Here is a 21869-nt window from a genome sequence, read left to right on the forward strand (position 1 = left end):
ATATTCCTTTTCTGCCAATAAATCATCTAAAGAGTTTAAATCCAATATGCCTCTCTGCAGAACAGTGAGTTAACTATGGCAACTCTCACCCTCAGATGCATTATTGTTCCATCCAGCAAATTTTAAATCTAGGTTGATTATGTATGCATTCGCCTTATATCTTTATCCCTTTTGATTCTGATGAAGCACTACTAAAGGCTGCAAATCTATCACTGTCCACCTTTTCCCCACCTTGCACACTCAACCATTTCTCCTCCATGAACTTGATGAATACCAACTATATTCAACTACTTACAGGGAAACTATATAAATACATCAGCTTCATGTAGAGTAAAGCATACAAAGTAACAACAGTATGTCAATAACCGAGCAACTTGTACCTTATCCACATAGTGCAAGTAGTATGACACCACATAGTCCACCAGGCTGATACGATTGTCCTGAGAAGAAATAAAGTAGAAGTGTGAAAACCTCATCAGTAAAAAGTAAAACCTTAGTGCGCAGGCTAGTAGCTCACTGTCATATCCCTGTGCCTTCTTTAAAACCCTTTATAAGATGTATTTCTCAGCTTTACAAGCTTGCAGAATGTGCTTTATGGACCCAGGGTTTGGCCTCCTGTGACTGGAGGGGCTGTTGAGGCTGGATTGAAAATTGAATTGAAAAATGTTCTGCCACTTCCTCTGCAGGTTTTTGATTTACAGTTAATATTTTCCTAAAAGATATTTGAACTGAACATTAATCAAAGATACGGCAGTAAAGTTCTCATTTTTAGCTGTAAATGAAAGATGATTTAAAGTATAAAGTAGTGTTGGTGCATCAATAAATACCACAACTCATAGAAGCACATTTTATTTCTAATTATTTCTGATTCTCCATCTCTAAGAAAACTATATGTACTATGAGTAAATTATGCAGTACTAAAGAAAAATGACAGGTAGGGATAAAGTGACCTCTAAGGCAGCCACTACAGTCCTCCTACAGTTATCAAGGCCTTACCCTGCTCTTCACATCCTTCAGTTTAGGTAGAATCTCCAGGCCAAAGCCGTCGGCCTGACCTCTGACCCTGCTGCCTCCATTCATGTGGTTCCCCAGAGCCAGCACCAGTCCCACCACTCCCCTCACACTATCGCTCTCCAGCAGAGCCTCAAAATAGAAAACACACGCAGGATCAACTTTATGGTTTTAAGTACTAACACCTCAGATCATCACTGAAAATATCTAACATCTGACCCATCTGATCACATTTAAACATTTAACATGTTTCCTACCTCGCAGACAGAATTGACAGTGTTGAGCTTCCGTTGGATGGACCCGATCCCTTCAATGAAAGCCGACTGGAAGATAATACAGTGAGCTCTGCCGGCAAAGTCTGGGATCTGAGACAGCTCATACAGGAACCTGGAGCACAACCACATCAACAGTAACAGAGCAAATGTAATGATATTGTCCGTCCCTCAAAGCACTGCTGACACACAATATACCCTCTAAACATTTTTGCCACCAGGTGAGATACTGACTGTTCGGGTTTGTCCAGCAGTTTGACTTCCTCTTCCTCCGACGTCTCGTAGTGTTTCTTGATTGTCTCCAGTTCCTCTGGTTGTGCTCTCTGACACAATAAAATATAAAGAAGGGGTTCATAATTGTACAATTGCACTTGTAGTTAAATAGTAGCAAAGGGTTCTGCAATACCTACATTATCATACAGTGCTTCAATGGTCTCCAAGTCCACCACACAGTGGTCCACTGACAGTACAGCTAAAAGCAGAGATACAATGAGGTTAAAGAAGCACTTCACTCGTGGAAACATTAATCTTTATGAAAGCTGGGTTTTATCGTATGTAGTCGAAATGTAGATAAAATTCGCGCATGTTGGTGGCCTATTTGACCGAACGCAAAAGAGTGTTTGTAGTCTCCACCCCCGTCTACAAAGAATGAGAGCTTCCTGGCTCTCAGTGATGCAAAATGGCACCGACTTATTTACATCATTGGAAGCCCCAGAAGCCGTGCCAGACTGAAATGCCCATATTTCTCCCCATCTCTAGGGAAAATGAGGGAATGGTGCACGACCATTCAAAAATATGACTGGGTTTCTAACGATACAAAGCTTAATGCAAATGGGTGAAGTGTCCCTTTAATGGGGCACAACAATCTGGGATTCATTAGCTTTCCAATTTATTTCATACATAAATAGCTACATAAATACCACATAATCAAATTTTGAGACGTGACAAGTAACTTGTCTAAAGGTTAGAGAACTCATGGGAAACATAAATAAAGAATTGCTTACTAGATTTAACTGACTTCATCACTTATTGCAGGAACAACTGTGTGACCATCTGATCAAGGTCAATGGACAAGATTCCTAGCCATGAACATGTCTCCAAACGGTGGGAAATTATGCATGAATAATACAATAATGAAGAAATGGCCAACAGGTATATCCAACTGAAAATAATACAGAAATGGTATCAGACACCACGACAGTTATATGACTAGAAGGCAGTTTTCCTGTTTTGGGCTGAGAAATTAAAGAGGCTTTGACTTCTCCCTCGTGGGAAGAAGATGGATTATTAGCAGACATGTCCACCAGTTTGTGAAGAAAGAGCAACAACAGTGAATTAGCTGGCTGATTGTGAAAGGGTCACAAACTCTCTGTTGAACAAGGTCAATCAGTCTGAGTTCACATGGGGCTCTTTCTGTCGGACTATCAGTTGAACAGAGGTCATGTTAGTAACCCGAGGTAACCATTGGACAGCTGTGCTTACACCCTTGTGTGTGTGTCTGCTATGTTAAGAGATCTGTATTTGACTCATGTTCAAAACTCAAGAACATTTTCATCATAACTGCCCCTTTTACCTCTGTCTATCGATCAACAACTTACATAACTCAATAGTAATGCAGAAAATCTTCCAATGCACAGGAAATGATGATTTTATTTGGGCTGCAGATGTTTTTAAATAAAAAAAAGACTGAAACATGAAACTATGCTAAGAGGGATAAAAGTCCATCCTCTGATTTTTATTGATTTTGGGGAGTTTTGGATTAGCTTGCTCACATTGTGGTTGTGTTTTAGCCTTTAATCCTCACCAGCTCAAATTCAGAGTGAAATACAGGGCAACTTCAGTGTGAGGCCAGGGTTAAAGTTAAACAAGTTTGATGTTCAGGGAACTGCGGTTACCTGAATGTTTACAGATGAAGTTGCAGAAATACAGCTAGTTTAGTGATGATGATTAGAAGACTTGATGATGTTTCTTCGATTACACCCACTCTGAGGTTTTAATGGTAATTCTCATTCTCATCATTGCTATTTCAGTGGGTTTTCCACCACAGTAAGAATAAATATCTGGCAGGAAACACTAAATGTGTATAAATATGGAGGAAAAACCTGAAAATCAATGTCAATACCGACCAGTGGTGGAAGAATTTGTCAGATCCTTTACTAACTTACTTGAGGAAAAGTCATATGAGTGAAATGTATACTTTAAGTATCACAGTAAAAGTACTCACTATGCTAAAGGGACTGTGTCAGTATTACATAATTATATGTTATACTGTTGTAATATTATTACTGATACATTAACATGAAAGAAGAATTTTAATACTGTACCAGCTTCTGTAATGGAGTAAAAAAGTACAATATTTCCCATTGAAATATAGTAAAGGATAAAAGTAGCATACAATTTAAATACTGAAGTATAAGTACCTCAGAATTGTACAGTATTTGAGTAAATGAATGTACTTAGTTACTTTCCACCACTGATACTGACCCACATTTTTTCAAAACTACCATCAAATAAAGTATTGTGATATCAATTCACAGTGATAAACCAACTTTGTTTACACTGCGATATAGTACTAGAGATACTTTTGAGTATTTGATTGATTAATTTAAACTATATGGTTGATGTGACATATATACATTTTATATATGGATTGGAGTAGTTTCCTACATTTATCTAGAGTCTACAGTACCCCCAAAATTATGGACTGCTTTTGACAAATTATAATTGTGGAAAAGGTAAAATAATAAATTCTAACTAGCTGTTATTGGACTGTTTTTTATGCACTCATACACTTATCTGAGCTTGAGAAAAACACATATAATTTTGCTATATTTTTTATAACTAAAACAACAAATTAACTTGAAATTGAGCGGCTCAAGAGCCTTTAAAATCCGAGGTTCTGCATCATATTAGAATATTATACATGGATATCCAAGTGGATTTCCTGTTGCAGGAAACATCAGCAGCTGACAGGAAATTTGAACTTTGACCCAAGCTGTTTCTGAGCAACACAACTAAATGAATGAAAAGCTATATAACTCACCTTGTTGTATATCTTTCATCTCCAGGTGGAGGCTCGATATGAGGATGCCAACGGCCTGAGATCGCTTCCCATCCAACAGCTTAATGATCTGACACACACACACACACACACACAACACACCACTAACACACAGTAACAATGGACTATCTTGCACTGAGACATTAGTGACTTACTGGTTGAGAGTTTTATTGCTGTAAATTCATGGAGCAAAACTATTTGAAGATTGTTATTAGGTATTAGCCACACAGCTGATTTAAATGTCTGTTTTTTATATTTATATTGTGTCTTCAGTCTGGATTTATAATGCTCTTTAGCACATTTATAATCATAGTGCTAATCAATGGCATCAACCCCTCTAGATGGACAAATTACTACTGCAAATAATCCCAAAAAATGAAGAGTGTCTTGCATGATGTTCAATTCATTTTGCTGTTACCTTCTTGGCTTGGCTTTCTCTTCCATAAGCCTCTGACAGGCTTCCTTTTGTCTGCGGTTGGTGGTTTTGGCGAAGAGAGCTCTTCAAACTCGCTGGTAATTGATTAAATTTGCGTTCCTCTAAGATTTCCACAGTGTGTGTCGTTACTGAGGGAAGAGAACATGAATTTTAATATAATATTTTCAAATACTATAATGTAGCATTATTAACCCAGAGTTCAGTTAATTTTAGTAATTTGTTAACGATAATTTTAGTTCCGCTTGTATTATTACCCTAATGTTAAACTTTGATTTTGCAGTCAGGGGGCACAAGCAAAGGAAAAAAAAACAAAAAAAAAAAATAAAAAAAAAAAAATAAAAAAAAAAAATATAAAAACAAAAAAAAAAAAAAAAAAAAAAAAAAAAAATAAAGATAAAAAAAAAAAAATAATAAAATTATAAACAATATAAGTTATATATATATATAACATATATTTTTTACTTTTTCAAATGTCAGTTTTTAGATCATAATATAATTTAATTTCAGTTGAGTTTTAATGAACTATTTAATTATTTTACAATTTCTTGGTTGATTTATAAATTTTACTATATTGATTTATACAATAATTGATTTAATAATCAGAATCACTTTTTATGGCCAGATATGAACACAACACACGAGAAGAAAATTGATAATAAAATGTAAAATACAAGAATAGAATAAATGAACAGTAATTTAAATAAATAATATACATAAATATATAAATTTAAGATTGAAACGTATTTTTTAATATAATAAAATTTTTGGAGATATATGGAATTATAAAGAAATAATTAGGAAACACATTAAAGAATTTTTTATATTTTATTTTATTGATAAAAAATGTTTTAATTAAACTTAAAATCTAATTAAATGAGTGTTTGATTTCAATTAAGATCATGTGATATATAATCTAATTTAAAAATGCACTCATTCTTATGAACCTACTTGTTGTCCTGGATCTGGATTCTGGTCCAGTAAAGAGGCTTCATGGGTCGGGATGGCTCCACTGCCGGTTTCCTGGGAGGTTTATCAGCCATGAGACTGCCACCTGGAGGAGGAGGTGGTGGGGGAGCTAAGCCTGGTGTGAACGGAGGAGGAGGAGGAGGTGGAGGTGGAGGGCCATTTGATGGCTGCATGTGGTTTAGGGGTGAAGACAAACATGGCGGAGGGGGGGGAGGAGGCAGATTGTGTGTTTCGGTTGGTACTGTTGTCTGAGAAGGAGCAGGTGGTTGTTCTGATAGAGGTGGCGTGGCTCCAGGAGGAGGAAGAGGGTCAAGAGATGAGGAGGAAGACAAAGTATCGTCTCTCTGACCAGCCAGGCTGAGGCTGATAGAAGCCAGGTCCAGCTTTTTGGGGGTCACCCTCTGCTGCAGAGGGCTCGTGCAGGACCTCCCCGTACCTTCTCCATTCTCAGGAGTCTTAACAAATGTCTCTCGGTCTGTCTGGATGCAGACTGTGCGGAAGGATTTGTGTAAAAAGTCGTCTCCCGTTGAAACAGCGACATCTTTGAGTTCACCGCGAGGGCGAGTTCCAACCTGGGATAGTTTGGCCTGCAGCTCAGTCAGAGCGAACTCCAGACGGGCGACATTGTCCTCGTTTTCCACCCTCAGTCTGGAGAGTTCCTGACCATAGTCCTCCTGAAAATAGTATCAGTTAGACTGAAGCTTGTGTATTAGTATTACAGTCAAGTTTCAGAACTTTAGCATCTGTTTCTCTTTAATACTGTAAATCTCTAGTGATCTGTTGTTTATCATCACTTATTATGTGTTTTTTAAGGTATTTCTAGAATCTCATAAAAACTGACTCCTTAAGAAAAGACTGTTTAGGTAATGCTGTATCATTTTCATAAAAATTCCCAAGAAGTTTCTTGGAAATACCTTCTAATTTGGTTTTAATTATAGGGAAAATAGGAATGTTCTTGACAGAAAAACTTAATCTAAACCCAAGTAAATAATTAATCACTTATTATGGGAAGCTTTATTTCCCATATATGGTGAATTGTAAGCTTTCCTATATACAAATTCACATATCACATTTTTTGCATGTTAAGATTTTTCAGAATCGAAGCTAGCAGTTAGCTTAGCTTAGCACAAAGGATAGAAACGGGGGAAACAGTTAGCCCGGGTTCTGTCCAAACATAATAAAATCTGACTACCTGCACCTTTGAAGCTCACAAATTAACTTTTTATATCTCATTTGTTTAATAAAAACAACACATTTATGTTTGGAGGCTAGCTGTTTCTAGTCTTTGTACTAAGCTGGGCTAACTATTTGCTGGCTCCAGTTTCATATTGTGCAGACATAAGAGTGGCATCAATCTTCCCATCTAACTCTCGGCAAAAAAGCAGGTAAGTGTATATACCAAAATGTCAGACAAGTCCCTTTAAGTATATAACTTTGGCACCTTGCAGCACACCAGTGTTCAACCCATCACTACATCCTTCATACTGACCTGTAACTTCTCCAGCTCCTCTTTGCATTCTCTCTTCAGCTGCAAGAGAGCAGCCTGGTGCTCTGAGAGGAAACACGAGAAAGAGCATTTTACAATAGCTTTGTGTTCTTTCTTGTACCACAACAGATGTTCATTATTACAGCTTTGCTGCCCGAGAGCGCTTTCTTTTCCATGATGAGTATATTAGTGATGTGGCTGGGTACAAGCTGAAGACAAACAACTTACAACAACCGTGAGACACTTGAGAACTGTGACTAATTTTGCATAACAAATCAGATTTATGTTATACCACCACGCGGGAGGAGGCTGGGGGGTGTTTGAGGATACGGTAGTTGTCGAGGACAAACACAAAAACATTACAAAACTTTACCAGAGGATGGCAGTAGAGACTGACTCCACACGCTCACCGGCTCTAGCTGGCATCTTGGACAAACTATGTAAGCAAACATTTATCTGGTTACGGATGACTGAACTTATTGAATGGTCATTTAGAAAGTGTATTTACTGTCACCTTCCTTACAGTGTTGCAGGGTTACAGGAAGTGTATTTCCAGGAAGGTGGGTGTGTGCACACAATGTCATTCCTCAAACTCAAACAGCCTTTAATAATCCTACTGAAAAATAGAGGTAGACATTTTTAATATTCATTATCTATTGAAATAACGAAGGAAGCAGATGTGCATGCGTCTATTAGCTGTGTTTCTTTAAAAAAATTGTCTATTAAAAACATTTTGTGACTGACAGATTATTTGTACCACGTAGTTTCATGCAAGTTAAAATAAAAGATCATTGATTAAAGATTTCTAGTACTCATTACAGTTCAAAATGTTTTGACATTTGACCTTCATGTGAATAAAGCAAATTCTAGCTAGAAGCAGAATAACTGGAAATAATACAGGAAAAGTGATCTTGTTTTTATTTAACCTTCATTTAAAGTCACTAAATGTTTTATTTTTATGTGATTACTGCATTGCTTTCAAGTTATCTAGAGATATACACTGAGTGGACACTTTATTAGGTACACCTGTGCAATCTAATTCAATCCAATACAACAGCTCAGCCCTAAAAATCTACTTTATGATGCCTATACTGTTGAACTGTAATAGCTTGTACAGATGTACCAAATAAAGGGGTCATTAAGTCTAAGTTTTTGTACCAGCATGGATTGCTGTCTGCCACAATACTACCACTAGGTGGCACCAAAGATCATTTTATATTTTAAATTGTGTACCAAGTTGTTTAAGGCAAAAAAATAGGTGTCATTGGTAATAAAAAACACCCTTTTCAAAGGATTTAAAGGCACCACAGTCCAGTGTGTAATCTAAAGAAATCCCTTCATATTAGCACATGTACTTTACAGACTAGTTTTCTGTGGACACACTCAGGGTGGAGTTGTGTTTACAGTAGCAATAGAGCCACATGATATCAAAGAGCAAACACTTCTACTCCCTCTACTGTCTCAGGTCAACATTTGTCATGAATATTCACGGTTTAACATGATGAATCTGTGGGGATTTTTATTTTTCATTTTATAGGGGGGTGATGTATTTGAGGGCAGTGATTCTAGCATAATTGAACCCATGTTTTTAACCCTGTTGTTCCCTATTGTGCCCTCCTGAAGATCATAGCCCTCTTTAACACCTCCAAACATATACTTAACACTCTTTTATTGGCTTGATACTTCATGACATTTCCTAATTTCTGTCAGATTTGGAAATGTTGACTTGTCAGCTACAGAATATAAGATATTACTACTGTAAAACATGGTTAAATATAATGGATCTTCATCTTTTTATCTGTGATTGTTGTTAGCAGTAAGCACTTTTACGCAGCAGTATGAGTCTATTTGTATTTCTGTATTTCTTTGAGGTCTAATTGACCCCAAACATAAGTAATGTCACTATGTAGGATAACATACTGTAAATTTCTTAGTCTGTAAATGACCTTTTGGCAAACAGAGGATTATAACATTGTTCATAATCTATCTATCACATGAAGCATATAAAACATCAAGTATTTCCTTGCTCAGTGTGAGAACAATACTTGATGCTCATCTTTGTATTTTGTCAGCTTTATCAACTGTGCAAGCTAAGGTTGTACATAAGAGAAGGGTGACCACTTAAATACTTATTATACATATTGGATTTTATTACGGTTAGAAGAAAAGAATAATTAATTGTTCCAATATTATTACTATTATTATTATTACACATTCTGTAGAGGAGTCTGTGGAACCCCAATCAATAAGGTTGGAAAACCAAGTGTCAACAAAACACTAGGGTTTATTTCATTGGGGAGAAGAAGTGTGTACAATGTGTGTTTGGTACCTGCTTCTGTATACTTCAGCCCAACTTTTTCCTCCTTAAGTGGCGGCCAGACAGCTTGTAGACGACCAGGAGTCCTTTCTTCTCCCTCTCCCGGGGTGGATGCTTCTGACTAAAAGGTAAAAAGAGAATCAATCATAAATAGAGTTTGTATATATTTAAACACAGGGCAGTATTAGGATATTAACTCTGGTGATGCTAGTTTTCTACAAACAACAAGTAAGAAATAAAAACTGTGCTTGATGTTGATACACAATTCGTACTTTGCAATCAGGTGAGTCTTTCTTCTCTGGAGTCTTATTGGAAGTTCTCTCAAAAAGTGCTCTCAGAACATCTTTATCTGCTCTTATCTTCTTCCTCACTGCCTCGAGGTCCACCTTTTCTGATGGGTCCTTCTTCAGTGGCTTTGGGGTGAAAAAAGCTTTGAAGGCATCAAATGCTGCCTCTGCACCAGACACAGAAGGTTTTGTAGACTCACATGAAACCTCTGCTTCCTCCTCTGTTTCAAGCCCTTTCCTCTCGCCCTCTTCACTTTCTTCAACATTGCTCTCTATGGTGTCGTCCTGGTCTCCCTCAGGCTCCATTTCCTTCTTCGCCTCCTTTTCATCTCTCTCTCTCTTCTCCCGGCTCAGGAACTGGGAGATCTGGTCCAGAAAACTACCCTGAACTTTAGCATCCCCTTGTTTCTCAGGGAAAATGTCCCTCTTTGCTCCCTGAGATGAAGGTTTGATCTGGGCCACAGTGTCGTGCTCTGGCCCGACCACCCCCTTCCTCAGGACCCTCAGTCCGCTGAAGAGGGCGGGGAGCTGGACCTGCTTGTCCGTTGGGGAGCCCGGAGAGAAGGTAGCTCTGGTTAAGGTGGATCCAGGTGGAGGGTTAGTGGCTGCAGGTGTTATGAAAATATTTGGTGATGTTGGGCTGGGAGGTAGGTGGGGTTGGGCAGAAGAGTCTGGAAATACATCTCTTTTCTCTTCTTCTTCATTGTCCTCCTCTGCACCTGTTCTCTCCTCCTCCTCATCATTTTTGAAGCAGGAAGGGCCCCCAGTTTGCTCCAATGTTGGTGTTACTAATGGTTCGGCCTGTTCCTCGACTGCAGGTCCTGTCCGAGTCACAGTTATCACAACATGTTTGGTTTCAGATTTCGCAGATTCACATCCCACATCCGAACTGGAAGTGACAAAATCTTCTTGGCAGTGAACATTTTCATACTCTTCCCTTATTCTCTGTTCAGCCTCTTTAGTGTCATCCTGCTTAATGCTGATTGGTGCAACACATTCACAATTTGTATTTGTGCAGTCGGTTGAAATGTGTTGACATTTTGCTTGCAGAGATTGCTTCAAGGCACATTCATCCAGTGATACATGACAACCCTCATTGCTGCAGCCATTAACTTGATCACAGTGTTCGTCTGGCATTTTATTCTGCTCTTGATTTGCTGCAAAGGTCTGTTTCTCTGAGCCATTTACAGCAAAGACTCGCTGCTCTGTTAGGTTGACATCATTCCTCTCCTGCTCTGTCATGTCAGAGTCACTGCCTGCTTCTGTCTTAGTTAGATGTCCCACTGAGTTAGAGGTGATCTTTACTCCGTCATGAGGCCATATAACATATGATAAAGAGTCTCTACTGTTCTCCAGAGCATCTTCAAAACGTATATGCCCATTTTTCTTTAGATTGAAGCTCAGCTCAGTCTCTCCTTGCATTATGTCCTCATTTTCCTCCTCTGAAAGGGTCCTGAAGCATTTTAGGATGGCTTTTTGCTCCTCCATTTTCCAGGAGAAAGATTAAGTTAAATTAAGAAAGTGGTGAAGTTATCCAGAATGGAGGGCGCAGAAAGTTCTTGAAAAGCTTTTCCCACAACGTCAACATTGTGGTTACCATTTACACAGCTCATATTTGAGACTTAAGTGCAGCATTCTGCTATCTTACATCAGAAAAATGCAGGATAAGAAGGTGTAATTAGTGTTTAGGCATCTGTGTGGCATGCACTAATTTGCGCAAGTGGTTCCAGGATCATGCAACTTCCACTTACTATGATTAAATACGACAAAGTCAATAAAGTTATATCACCACTTCTAAAAATCCGACCTGTTTCCGCTCCAGTTTGTTGAAAAGAAAAAGATGTATCCTTTCACTGCTACAACACCTCCTTCATGTCTTACCAGAGAACTAAATTTCCAAACCTAAAACTGCAAGCAGCTGTTAGTCACTCAAAGTGACCAATAACAGGAGAGAAATCCACAGAGTAATGGAAAAGTGAAGCCCGGCTCCATGGCTCTGCCGGCTAGAGTGACTCAGCTCAACCACAGTTAAAAGTCAGATCCAAGTCGTGGCTTTAGCTTCCAAGTTCTGCCTCCCCGTCCCTCTGGCTCCTCTATACTTTCTGCAGCCGTTTACTGCATCTTGGATGCCGTCCTGCAGACTGTCATAGTGTAATTGGAAGCAGATGGTGACTTCAGCCACCGTTTCTGACAACACCCTGGCAGATCCGTGAGCCGTAAGGCAAAGGAAGCCACCCACAACAGATGGAGAGACACCACACCCAGAGCAGAAGGAGGGTAAATAGGACTGCCAGAGATCACTTGTTAAACGTTTGGCCTGTAAATCCACAGTGACAGGGTCTCTCAGCTCCCCTGCAGGAGCAACACCCGGCTAATCTGAGCGTCTTAGCGGGTCTAACCCCACCTACATTGTACAAGCTCGCATTAAATCTAACATACACTATGGACAGATAGAGAAGTTTTGTCAGATTATTGGTTGTGAAAATAAAAGCATTTGGTTTAGTGACAATGTTAATTGCAATGTTTTTAATGCATTATGTAATATGTATGTAACTTGCTCCACAAATGTTTTTGTGCATAAAATAAAAAAACAAACAAACAAACAAATAAATAGCTTTTCAAAATAAAGTTCAATCAAGACAATCAAGAGTGAGATGTAAGAAAGAAGAAATGACTGCTCAAAACAAATGTAAAAATTGTGTCACAGATCAATACAAAAAGGACAAACAAAACAAAAAACTAATCAATAGATGCTTTAAAAAAATGTCAAAATATGGGCACAAAAATGTTCCAATTGAAAATAAGATGTAACATATAAAATATAAACTGAGTCACAGTCATGTTAGTAACATAGATCAATACAAAATAATGAAATATCAGGTGGTAATAAATGACCAAAAATGTCAAACGATTTAAAAACAAACCATCAAACAAACCTTACAAACCAAATAATCAATAAGTAAATAAATTCTCAAAACAAGGGTACAAACAGCATCACAACCGAGAACCGGAAATTGAAGAGAGAAATACAAAAAGGAGAAATAAACGGAAATAAATCAAACTGAAAAATAATATAAAACTAAATTAATTTAAAAAAAGGGTCCACAGATTATATGATACAGTATATATGTATATAAAGTGGTGTACCATAAAAACTAAATATAATACAACATTTGAAATGTGCATATAAAGACAGACCATGTGAAAACACTTCTCCTCAGACAAAAAACACATACAAAGTCACAAAGAAAAACAAGAGGGAGAAAACTAATACACTTTCATGGAGCTTTTTTTTTTCCTAACCCTAACCCTAACCCTTTCCACTGTTTCTTTTGCATTCCTCAGCATAAAAAAAAATCAAAGTAGGACCTTAAACTTTCTTCTTCATTGGTTCATGTTTGGGTTATTTTTAGTTATCAGGTTCCACCCTTGTTTGCTTTTATGTTGCATTATCTCAGCAGCAGCAGGTAAGTGACAGATCACATGAGTGATAATATTTTTACTGTATGTCACTGTGCAACTTTCTCAGACAGTTATTGCACTCTGAGACATGCCTGCACCCTGCGTCTTAACTGGCTACACTAAATCATATGAATACTAATAAAGTGTTTTTTGCATTCTCAGGGAGGGACACTGTGGCCTTTATGTGAGCTGTGTTTATGTAAGAGGAATGAATTCAGATAATCCTGTGAAATAGCATTAGAATCAGAACAAACACACCGGACTTCATCAGGCATTAGGCTGCAGAAATACAGCGTGAGCCTAAATGTTCTTTATACAGTATCACAATGTAGTGTGACTGTATAAAATTGAATGGTTACAGACCTAAACTTACCTACTTATTTCTCACATTATTCATATCACATATTCTTAAATATCGTCTCTGCTGCAATCATTAACGTCCCTCTGCCTTTCTTAAGTTCATTCCACCTTAGAGAACATTACTCATATAGCTGGCATGGGATATGTTTGGGAAGTTCACAGCTCTATGAGACATTAATTTGCAAAGCTGGTAATGATTTCTGTAGATGTTGCTACTTGTTTTGGTTTTGGAACCGATTCTCTATCGTTTATAGATTGTTGTTTGGTTGAAGGCTGTTTTTTATTGTAATCAAACATTATTGTCCTAATGTCTACTTTTTAATCCTGTTTTAATAAGCATTTTGTTATCATTATCACATGTCACCTTCTGTCTATATGTCTCATGCAATGTGTTATCTTAGTATGAAAACAATCGTGTCACAGTATGTTCAAAACAAATGTAATTCATCTCAAGCTTGAGTCCAGGACAACCTACACACGTATACAGAGGGGAAGAGGCAAAGCTTAAGAGCTTTAAACCCCAGTAAACTACCATTTCATGCTAATACAGATACCTTTTCTTATACAATGCACCTACAGAGTGGCTTTAAATCCTGTCTGTTATGTAACCACAAGGAACTCTTTGTCACATACTGTGACTGTATGAGGCTATTTATTGAGCCTGGATCAACAGGGCCGTGAAGCAATGGCCCCAAAGAGACCAAACTCCACTGTAGGGTAATATCATGATGATGCAGCATCGTTTTTAAAAGCAGCAAATAATCGAAAAATGATTTTCATCGACATTATGTGCCCTCATATATTCAAACATTGGAGTGTTTCCTGCAACATAAGGCTGTTCAATGCAGTTTCCTTTTGGCTAAAAAATTAGGAAAGAAATGGAGATAAAATACAAACAAGTTACAGATCATGATGGAGTCTTTCACAGTAATTTAAAGGTATCAGTGAAGGGTTAAACTACAAATATTTTTGTTCTACTTATATCATTATTATATATATTTAACTAATTTATGAAAACAAACACACAGCTACTGATATTGCCTTTGCTGTTTGTGTTATTGTCTTTTTGTTACCATATAAAGAGTGCCTTTTAAAGCGCTATATATAAAAAATATGTTATTATTATTATTATTATTTAGTGAGAGAGAATACTACACTGATTTAGCGTTGCACTTTTATGTAACAGTCAGACTCAAGGTGGACTGGTGGAAAAAAAGGTTAGTTTAAATCATGCACAAAGGTTAGGTATTGTACTCAGGATTACTTTATGAGTCAATAATCTATAAATTGTCATTTTAGTCAAATACTACAGCAGCTTATTTCAGTGATTTTGCCCATATTACTAGCTAAAGGTCTGTTGAACAGGATGCTGACATTTCCTCAAATGAAACAACTTCAGATTTTTAGCTCATGGTAGTAAATACTAAGTTTCTCACCCAAAACTCCGGAGGGAGAGGTGTGGTTGTCGGCGTATCAGTGATGTCATCTTCAGGGGGTGTGATGCGCAAGAAGTCAATGTGTTTGGGTCTGGAGGGATGATAAAGTGACCTGCAGAAGGAGAGAGACTCCTCCACCTCCTGCTGCCAGATCTTCTCCTGCCTCTGCAGAGCCTCATCTGGAGAAAAGGCAGTCAAATCACAAGTCGAGCAGAATCAGTAAAAGTGGCATTTTTTCTGTTTCTTTACAGACAGCATCAACAGAATGAAATCACACTGAATCTGACATTTTTAGTGAAAGCAACAGTGAAAGCCTGTCAGATATGAAACAGGAGCACATAAAGTATTAGTACTAAATCTACTGTATTTTAATATAACAGTGTCACAGTCATAGCAGTTTGTGCATGTGCCCCCTGAGGAAAGCTGCTTTTAATTCTTTCTCTAATTAAGCAAACAGTCAAAATACTTTCTACACTTGACATTTGTTCACAGCTAAGACTGTAAAGTTGCATTTGAACAAATTGAGTGCTAAATTAATCAACATAGAGATCTTTGAAGGACTGACTGACTGCAGTAAATCTTGTGTGTTATGCTATAGTGTCACCATGAGGATATAATGCAGAACTTCAGCTAAAAATAAAGTTTTACAGTTTTAGCATTACCATCCCTTTTAGTTATGTACTATATCGTGTACATACGTTAGATGAGGGGTGGATGATTGATGAGTAGTGTTGCAAGGTTTACAGCTACAGATCCCTGACCAAATGTGCTAACTGAAAACCTATTAGTGCAGACTGCAGATGTCTGACAAGAGGTTTTGAAGCAACGTCGTCATTAATCACTGTAATTATTACACAAAACATGTTTTAAAATTAATTCAAGAAAACTATTTATCTATTTCTGTACAGTAGGATGTGAAGTTTGAGAATTGCTTGAATTAAGGGTTTAATTACCCCAGCGGTCAAGCTAAAAATGTACTGATGGTCCTGTTGGATAAAAACATCAAGTTAATGCCAGATGTGGTCAAAGACAGCTCAACCTTGAGAAGAGGACTGTGTTATCTTTCACTTCCTGCATCCAGATTGTGCGCATTTATTGCCTTGTTCACATGGCCCTCACTCCATCTTTTAGTACAGCTATTCTACAGTAAATCTGTCAGTATCATTTCAGATAAGAGAGCCAACAATAATTCCACTTGTGTAACTTTTTAGTGTCCCCAAAGCCAGATTAAACAGCTAATAGAAATGTGCTATCTGTCCTCAATTTGACCACACTGAGTAGAAAACTGGATTTTGAGAATAACCCTCAGAAGGCTCTGGATGTCTCTCTCCCTCTCACTCTAATCGTCATCCTCTAAAGATGTGTTGTATTTCACAAAGCTCAGAGCATTAATCCTATTTGGACAGCCAAGCGTCCTGCTGCACAGCTTGGTCAAAGCTTCATCTCCTGAAAAAAAGTGACGAAGAGACATCCGACTCTACACTGATCGGACTGCCTTCAAGACTCAATTCATCACTTCTATACATAAATGAGTTTCATTCCTTTATGTTTTTATTTCCCCTGAAGTTACTTCACATCGTGTAATACCGAGGCAAATATTCTAGCCCCAGACTCCATCATTTTATCAAATAGAAAGAATATCTTGTGCATCATTTTGTGCTGCCTTTTGTAATGAGTTTGTAATGACTTCTGCTAACTGAGGGATTAAAGAACCAGGTTTATTACCAAGTAAGTTTTCACATACAAGGAACTTGCCTTGGTACATTGGTGCATAAGATGGCAAAATCTAAATAATAAAAGATAAAATAAAAACAAAAACAATAAAAAGGAGCCAATATAAACTTTTAACACACAGAGAAAGACACGTAGATACGACCAAGGCAACAAAATTTCATTATAATGTACCATCAGTTGCTTAGAATATGTGGCATAGCAAGATATGTGCAACTAATGCATGCAGCCCCTGTGCATCCTTTTATTTCCCTTTAATTGATTCCGTGTTCTTATCACAAACCTCTCTTCCACATTGTAGCCTCCTCTGAGTAATGTGAGCACACACACACACAGACACACACCCACACACACGCACACACACACAGAAGTCTTCTGTTTCTTTAAAAGGAAACTCTGGTTGTCTCGGTCAGTGCCAAAGCAATGACTATGAGTGACTATATCACATCAGGTGTCAGTAGTACTGTCATGCCTGAAAACCCACGCACACACACACACACACCACAAACCACACACACACACACACACACACAGATGTGGTGGTATGTTAAACCAGCAAGGGGTCATTATTTACAGACTAGCACACATCCTTCAGGTCTGCAGCAGCTGTGAGAGAGAGCAAGAGAGAGAGCGAGAGAGAGAGCGAGAGAGAGAGAGAGACTACAGCAGCGGATGAGACCAGACACCACTGGGCCGAGTTCAGAGCACTAAAATCAGAGCGTCTTAATCAATGTGTAAATCTGACAGTCAGGACTCAGTGTGTATCACCTCTAAAGCCGTCTGCTCTTTCTCCTCTGTTCACTTCACTAACCAACCACGAAAGCTCAATGTCATGCTGCTGCGCACATACATTCCTATTCACCCTGGAATATAGCTTAAAGTCCTCCTTAATCAATGCAACTGACCATGAAGCACATATTGAAACACGTATGATAAAGGCTAGAGCTACAAGACACAGCTATGTTATGCCCTTTAAAATATTTCATACTATCCTCGATACCTGGTAAACTGAATCTGAAACCAATCAATCTATTAAATTCTGCCTGTCATGTAACATCCTGTTGTACAAAATGTACAAAATGCCTACAAGCTGTTCAACCCTACACAGCTCTTTAACTCAGTATAGTTGCTGATCAGTTAAAGTGAAATGTGTAACATCAAATCTTCTCTATACTTCTATTTACACTAATTCTACAGCTTGTGTTTTGAACTTCGATATATTTTGGGTGCCGACCTAAATGTGTCCATAGCAGCAATTATCAATAACTGTACCAAAAGCTTGTATTACCATATTTCGGGTAATTTTTGTTGTCGTGCTGGACCATTTCTTTCTATACCTTTAACAGTGCACCCATCTCATCCTCCTCCCCAACCCACTCTGCATTCAACTCACTGGCTGCTGTAGTTTGAGGGGAGCTCAAAGACATTGTGTTGCAGAGTTCTGCCAAGTTTTGTTCCACATAGAAATTAATGCGAAGCAAATTTCGTTCTGACTGTGTCATAAACAGTGATGCAAAAATCTCTTGTTGATTAAAGTAAGAAGAGAAACAGAGGAGCCAAACAGCAGAAATGTAGGTACAAAAGTACTGAAAGCTGAATAAATAAGATGGTACTGGTACTTTTGTCTTATTGCCTGCACATCCACAATACTGCCAGGCGCTTATTTTAGATACTGAACAAGATACTAATTTCTGTCCCACTCTCAAGTGAGTACTGACATATGCCTGACCACCCCTATTAACATTGTCTGGCTCCACCACTGCTGTTATGCATTACATCAAACATCTGAAATCAAACCTTCAATGACTCAGTTGACTCAGAGGAAACCAGCTTACCCTATGACCATTTAGTAGTATAGAAGTTCAGTCTTGACCTTGGAAACAGCAGTTCAGAAAACGATCCCAGAAAACATCTAATAAGCCCAAGAACAGCTATTACAAATTGCTGTTTCCAAGGCGAAGAATAAACGTTGATGCCAATATGGACGAGGAATCTAAAAAACAACCCCATCTACAACTCCAACAAACTCCATCTACTGATGAAGATCATGTGTTTTCATGGTCAAGACTACATATTTAATCACATACTCATTGTTCTAATAGCATAAATTGCATTATTACCTGAAGAGAGTAGATGATGTTGACTGGCCTCTGTCTCACTTGTGTATCTGTATGTCTGCGTCTGATTCTTCTCACTCAGCTTGAGGTTGGCCTGAGCCAAACTCTTCCTTCTATTCTTCTGATCATTTCCTGTCCCAACAGAGACTATGGTGGTACTTCCGTAGCCTCCAGACCCCTGAGGGAAAACACTGTCTTCAGCAGAGATTATCCACCCTATGTGGCACTCAGAGATGTCTTTTTCATCCTGGTCAGTCGGGCTAATAGGCTGGCTGGATGTGAATAGAGGCGACAGGATGGGAGACATGCCTTCAGTGCTGGTAGATGCTCTTAGGGAAACAGACAGAGATGGTGAGGGTACAGGGGATGTTTCTCCATCTGCTAAAAAAGAGGGTGGTGAAGAATTATTTGGCACAGCAGAGGTGAAGTGGTAAGAATTTGACGATGGATTTAGAGGCCTTCTTGTCAATCCTAAAAAGTTTGGCTTATAAGAAGTCTTCTTTGCCTCTGTGAAAGGTTCACTCTCTGCTTTTGCTCCCTCCATCCTCAGGACCTGACGCAGACTCTCGCTCAGAGCTTCACCCAGAGCGTGAAGTTCCTCAACTAGCAGAGGCTTATCTTCATTGTACTCCTTGTTCTGGGTCTCCAACTGGGAACCATTGTGTTGCTCTTTACCAACACATCCACCTGAGCTAAACTGACCCTCGATTCTCCCGTTGCTGCCTTCTTTGATCCAGTCCGAACTGGTGAGACTCACCCGACGTATGATACCTTCCACCTCCTCAATCTTCCCCATCACTCGCTGTGCTGCAGCCGTCTTCCCCATCTCCTCGTACTTACATTGAAACTTCTCTACATCATCTGCCTTCTTTTCCTCATCTGTGTCCTTTGCTGCCTTGCTGATCTGGGCATTTTGCATATTCCTGGTATTGTCTCCTGTCAGATTAGTGGGGGAGATACACGTTGAGTACACATCATTGTCATATTCAGATAGGTCTGTGTCTGAGTCAGGGAGAGCACATTCTTCCTTTACAGATAAATTCTTTCTGGGAGAGAAAAGGCCTTTTTTGCTGAAAGTAAAATTTGCCGATGATGCATCAGGTAGCTTTACTCTCCATGTTGGCTTTAGCTCCTGTGGACTCCTACTCCTCTCCTCCAACAATGAAACTCTTTCTTTTCCCACAACTCTCTTTCTCCTGGCTGCAGGAGTGCAGATGATCTGCCTGTCTTCCTCCAAGTCCCAATCCCCAAATGTAGGAGAGCTCGTTATCTGGAGCTTTGTCAGCCTCCTCGCCTTCGGAGGCACCTGTGGAGTCCCGGGTGTCATCTTGAGGTTGTGCTGAAAGGCGCCGGTGTAAACATGCCCCTCCAGTCTTCTCCTTCTCTTCCGAGGGATCTGAAATCTAGGGGATTTTGGTAAAGTATCCCGATTGTCCTCGTAACCATGACAGTTGGGCTTAATTTTCGTGCCCTGCTGGTTGCCCATGCTGATCAATGTCTGGCACTCCAAACACAACGGTAACAACTCTGTCAGCCAGCCGATCTCAGAGGAGTCATCCAATGCTTTGAGGGGTTTTTTCAAGTCTGTGAGGCCGAATTTGTCTGCTTGACCCCGCTTCACTGTTTCAGTTGGACCCTCCTCCTTGCAGTTAGAGGTAAGTCCTCGTTGGGGCTTCAGAGGGGCTTCAGAGGGGGAAGCTGGGCCCCTGCAGTGGGAGAGGGATGGACTCATATAGCTGCTCTCGCTGATCGGGATGTAGAGGTGTAAGGTTTTGTGAGTGTTCTCCATGATGTTATTTGATTACCACAGTTAATGCAGGAGATGGTACTTTTCTTTGGGGCAGTTAGAACTCTCAGTCAGAATTCTCAGTTTTCTCTGGACAACCACATGAGTCCTAACACAGAAAGATTAAAAAAAGAATATTTCACTCTGGTTTTAAATGAGTAATTTCAAAACTGACAAAGATTGGTTGTTTTAGCTGCTCCAATGTGAATATTTGCTAGTTTTTTTCTGCTGTATGTGCAGTGCGTGCTTCTATGATATTGGACTGTTGGTTGGTCAAAACAAGCAATTGTTAGTTGCAGCCCTTCACTAGTAGTGGAATGTAACTAGTACATTTACTCAATTTACTTGAGTATACTGTACTTACGTACAATTTTGAGGTACTTACTTTACTTGAATTATTTTATTTTATGCTATGTTATTCTTCCATTCCACTACATGTGTTTGACAACATTAGTTTCTAGTTACTTTGCAGAGTTATATTATTAATTCATGCCATGTGATTAAGCCACCCAGTAGTACAAGTAATTCTTTTTTTTTAAGTAAAAAAAATGAGCTCCACCTTTACACATGAATTCATTAGTAATTATGATCCAATAATATAATATATATTATGCTGTATGGTACATTCTGCATAATGAGTACTTTTAGGTACCTCAAAAGGTTACAGACAACAATAACCACAAGAAAACATACAAGATATACTTTAGGTATATTTTAATGTTAATACTTTACTGGTAAAACTATACTTTTACTTAAATAAAGTTTTGGATACAGGACTTTTACTCTTTTTTTAAAGATCTGAGTACTTCATCCACCACTGCCCTACACTAATGCATCACAAGCAGACACACAGTACAGGTTTGTGCAGAGATAATATGCATGTGAAACAATTATACCTTGACCCTACTTACCAGTTATGTAACTTTAAGGTATTTTACGGAAAAATCAATTCACTAAAAACACATGAAAAACTGTTTCTGTAACTCCTGATTCACAAACAAAAGAAAAACTCACTATAGTTTATAACTTTACTTTGTTATTTTATTTTAATTTGTTAAACTAAACGACCAATCAAATATAATAATAATAATTTCTAAAAAGAAATTAAAAATACTACTTGAAATATGTCCAGAAGCCAGAA

The 21869-nt window shown here is 38.5% G+C and overlaps 1 protein-coding gene across 1 annotated transcript in view; it reads right to left on the minus strand.

Moving 5' to 3' along the window:
- Nucleotides 1–11956, minus strand: part of fmn1 (formin 1) — a 19325-nt gene extending 7369 nt beyond the window's left edge. Inside the window, 12 exon segments of the mRNA XM_035679042.1 lie at nt 381–440; nt 997–1143; nt 1269–1398; nt 1518–1606; nt 1694–1755; nt 4327–4414; nt 4763–4799; nt 4801–4908; nt 5729–6420; nt 7236–7297; nt 9562–9670; nt 9822–11956. Coding sequence (XP_035534935.1) covers nt 381–440; nt 997–1143; nt 1269–1398; nt 1518–1606; nt 1694–1755; nt 4327–4414; nt 4763–4799; nt 4801–4908; nt 5729–6420; nt 7236–7297; nt 9562–9670; nt 9822–11324 — 3087 coding nt within the window. The 5' untranslated portion in view covers nt 11325–11956.
- Nucleotides 11957–21869: the final 9913 nt, after the last annotated feature.

Source organism: Morone saxatilis, unplaced genomic scaffold (assembly GCF_004916995.1).
Source record: "Morone saxatilis isolate NCDOM2014 unplaced genomic scaffold, NCSU_SB_2.0 Contig7, whole genome shotgun sequence".
NCBI classification, from domain to species: Eukaryota; Metazoa; Chordata; class Actinopteri; family Moronidae; genus Morone; species Morone saxatilis.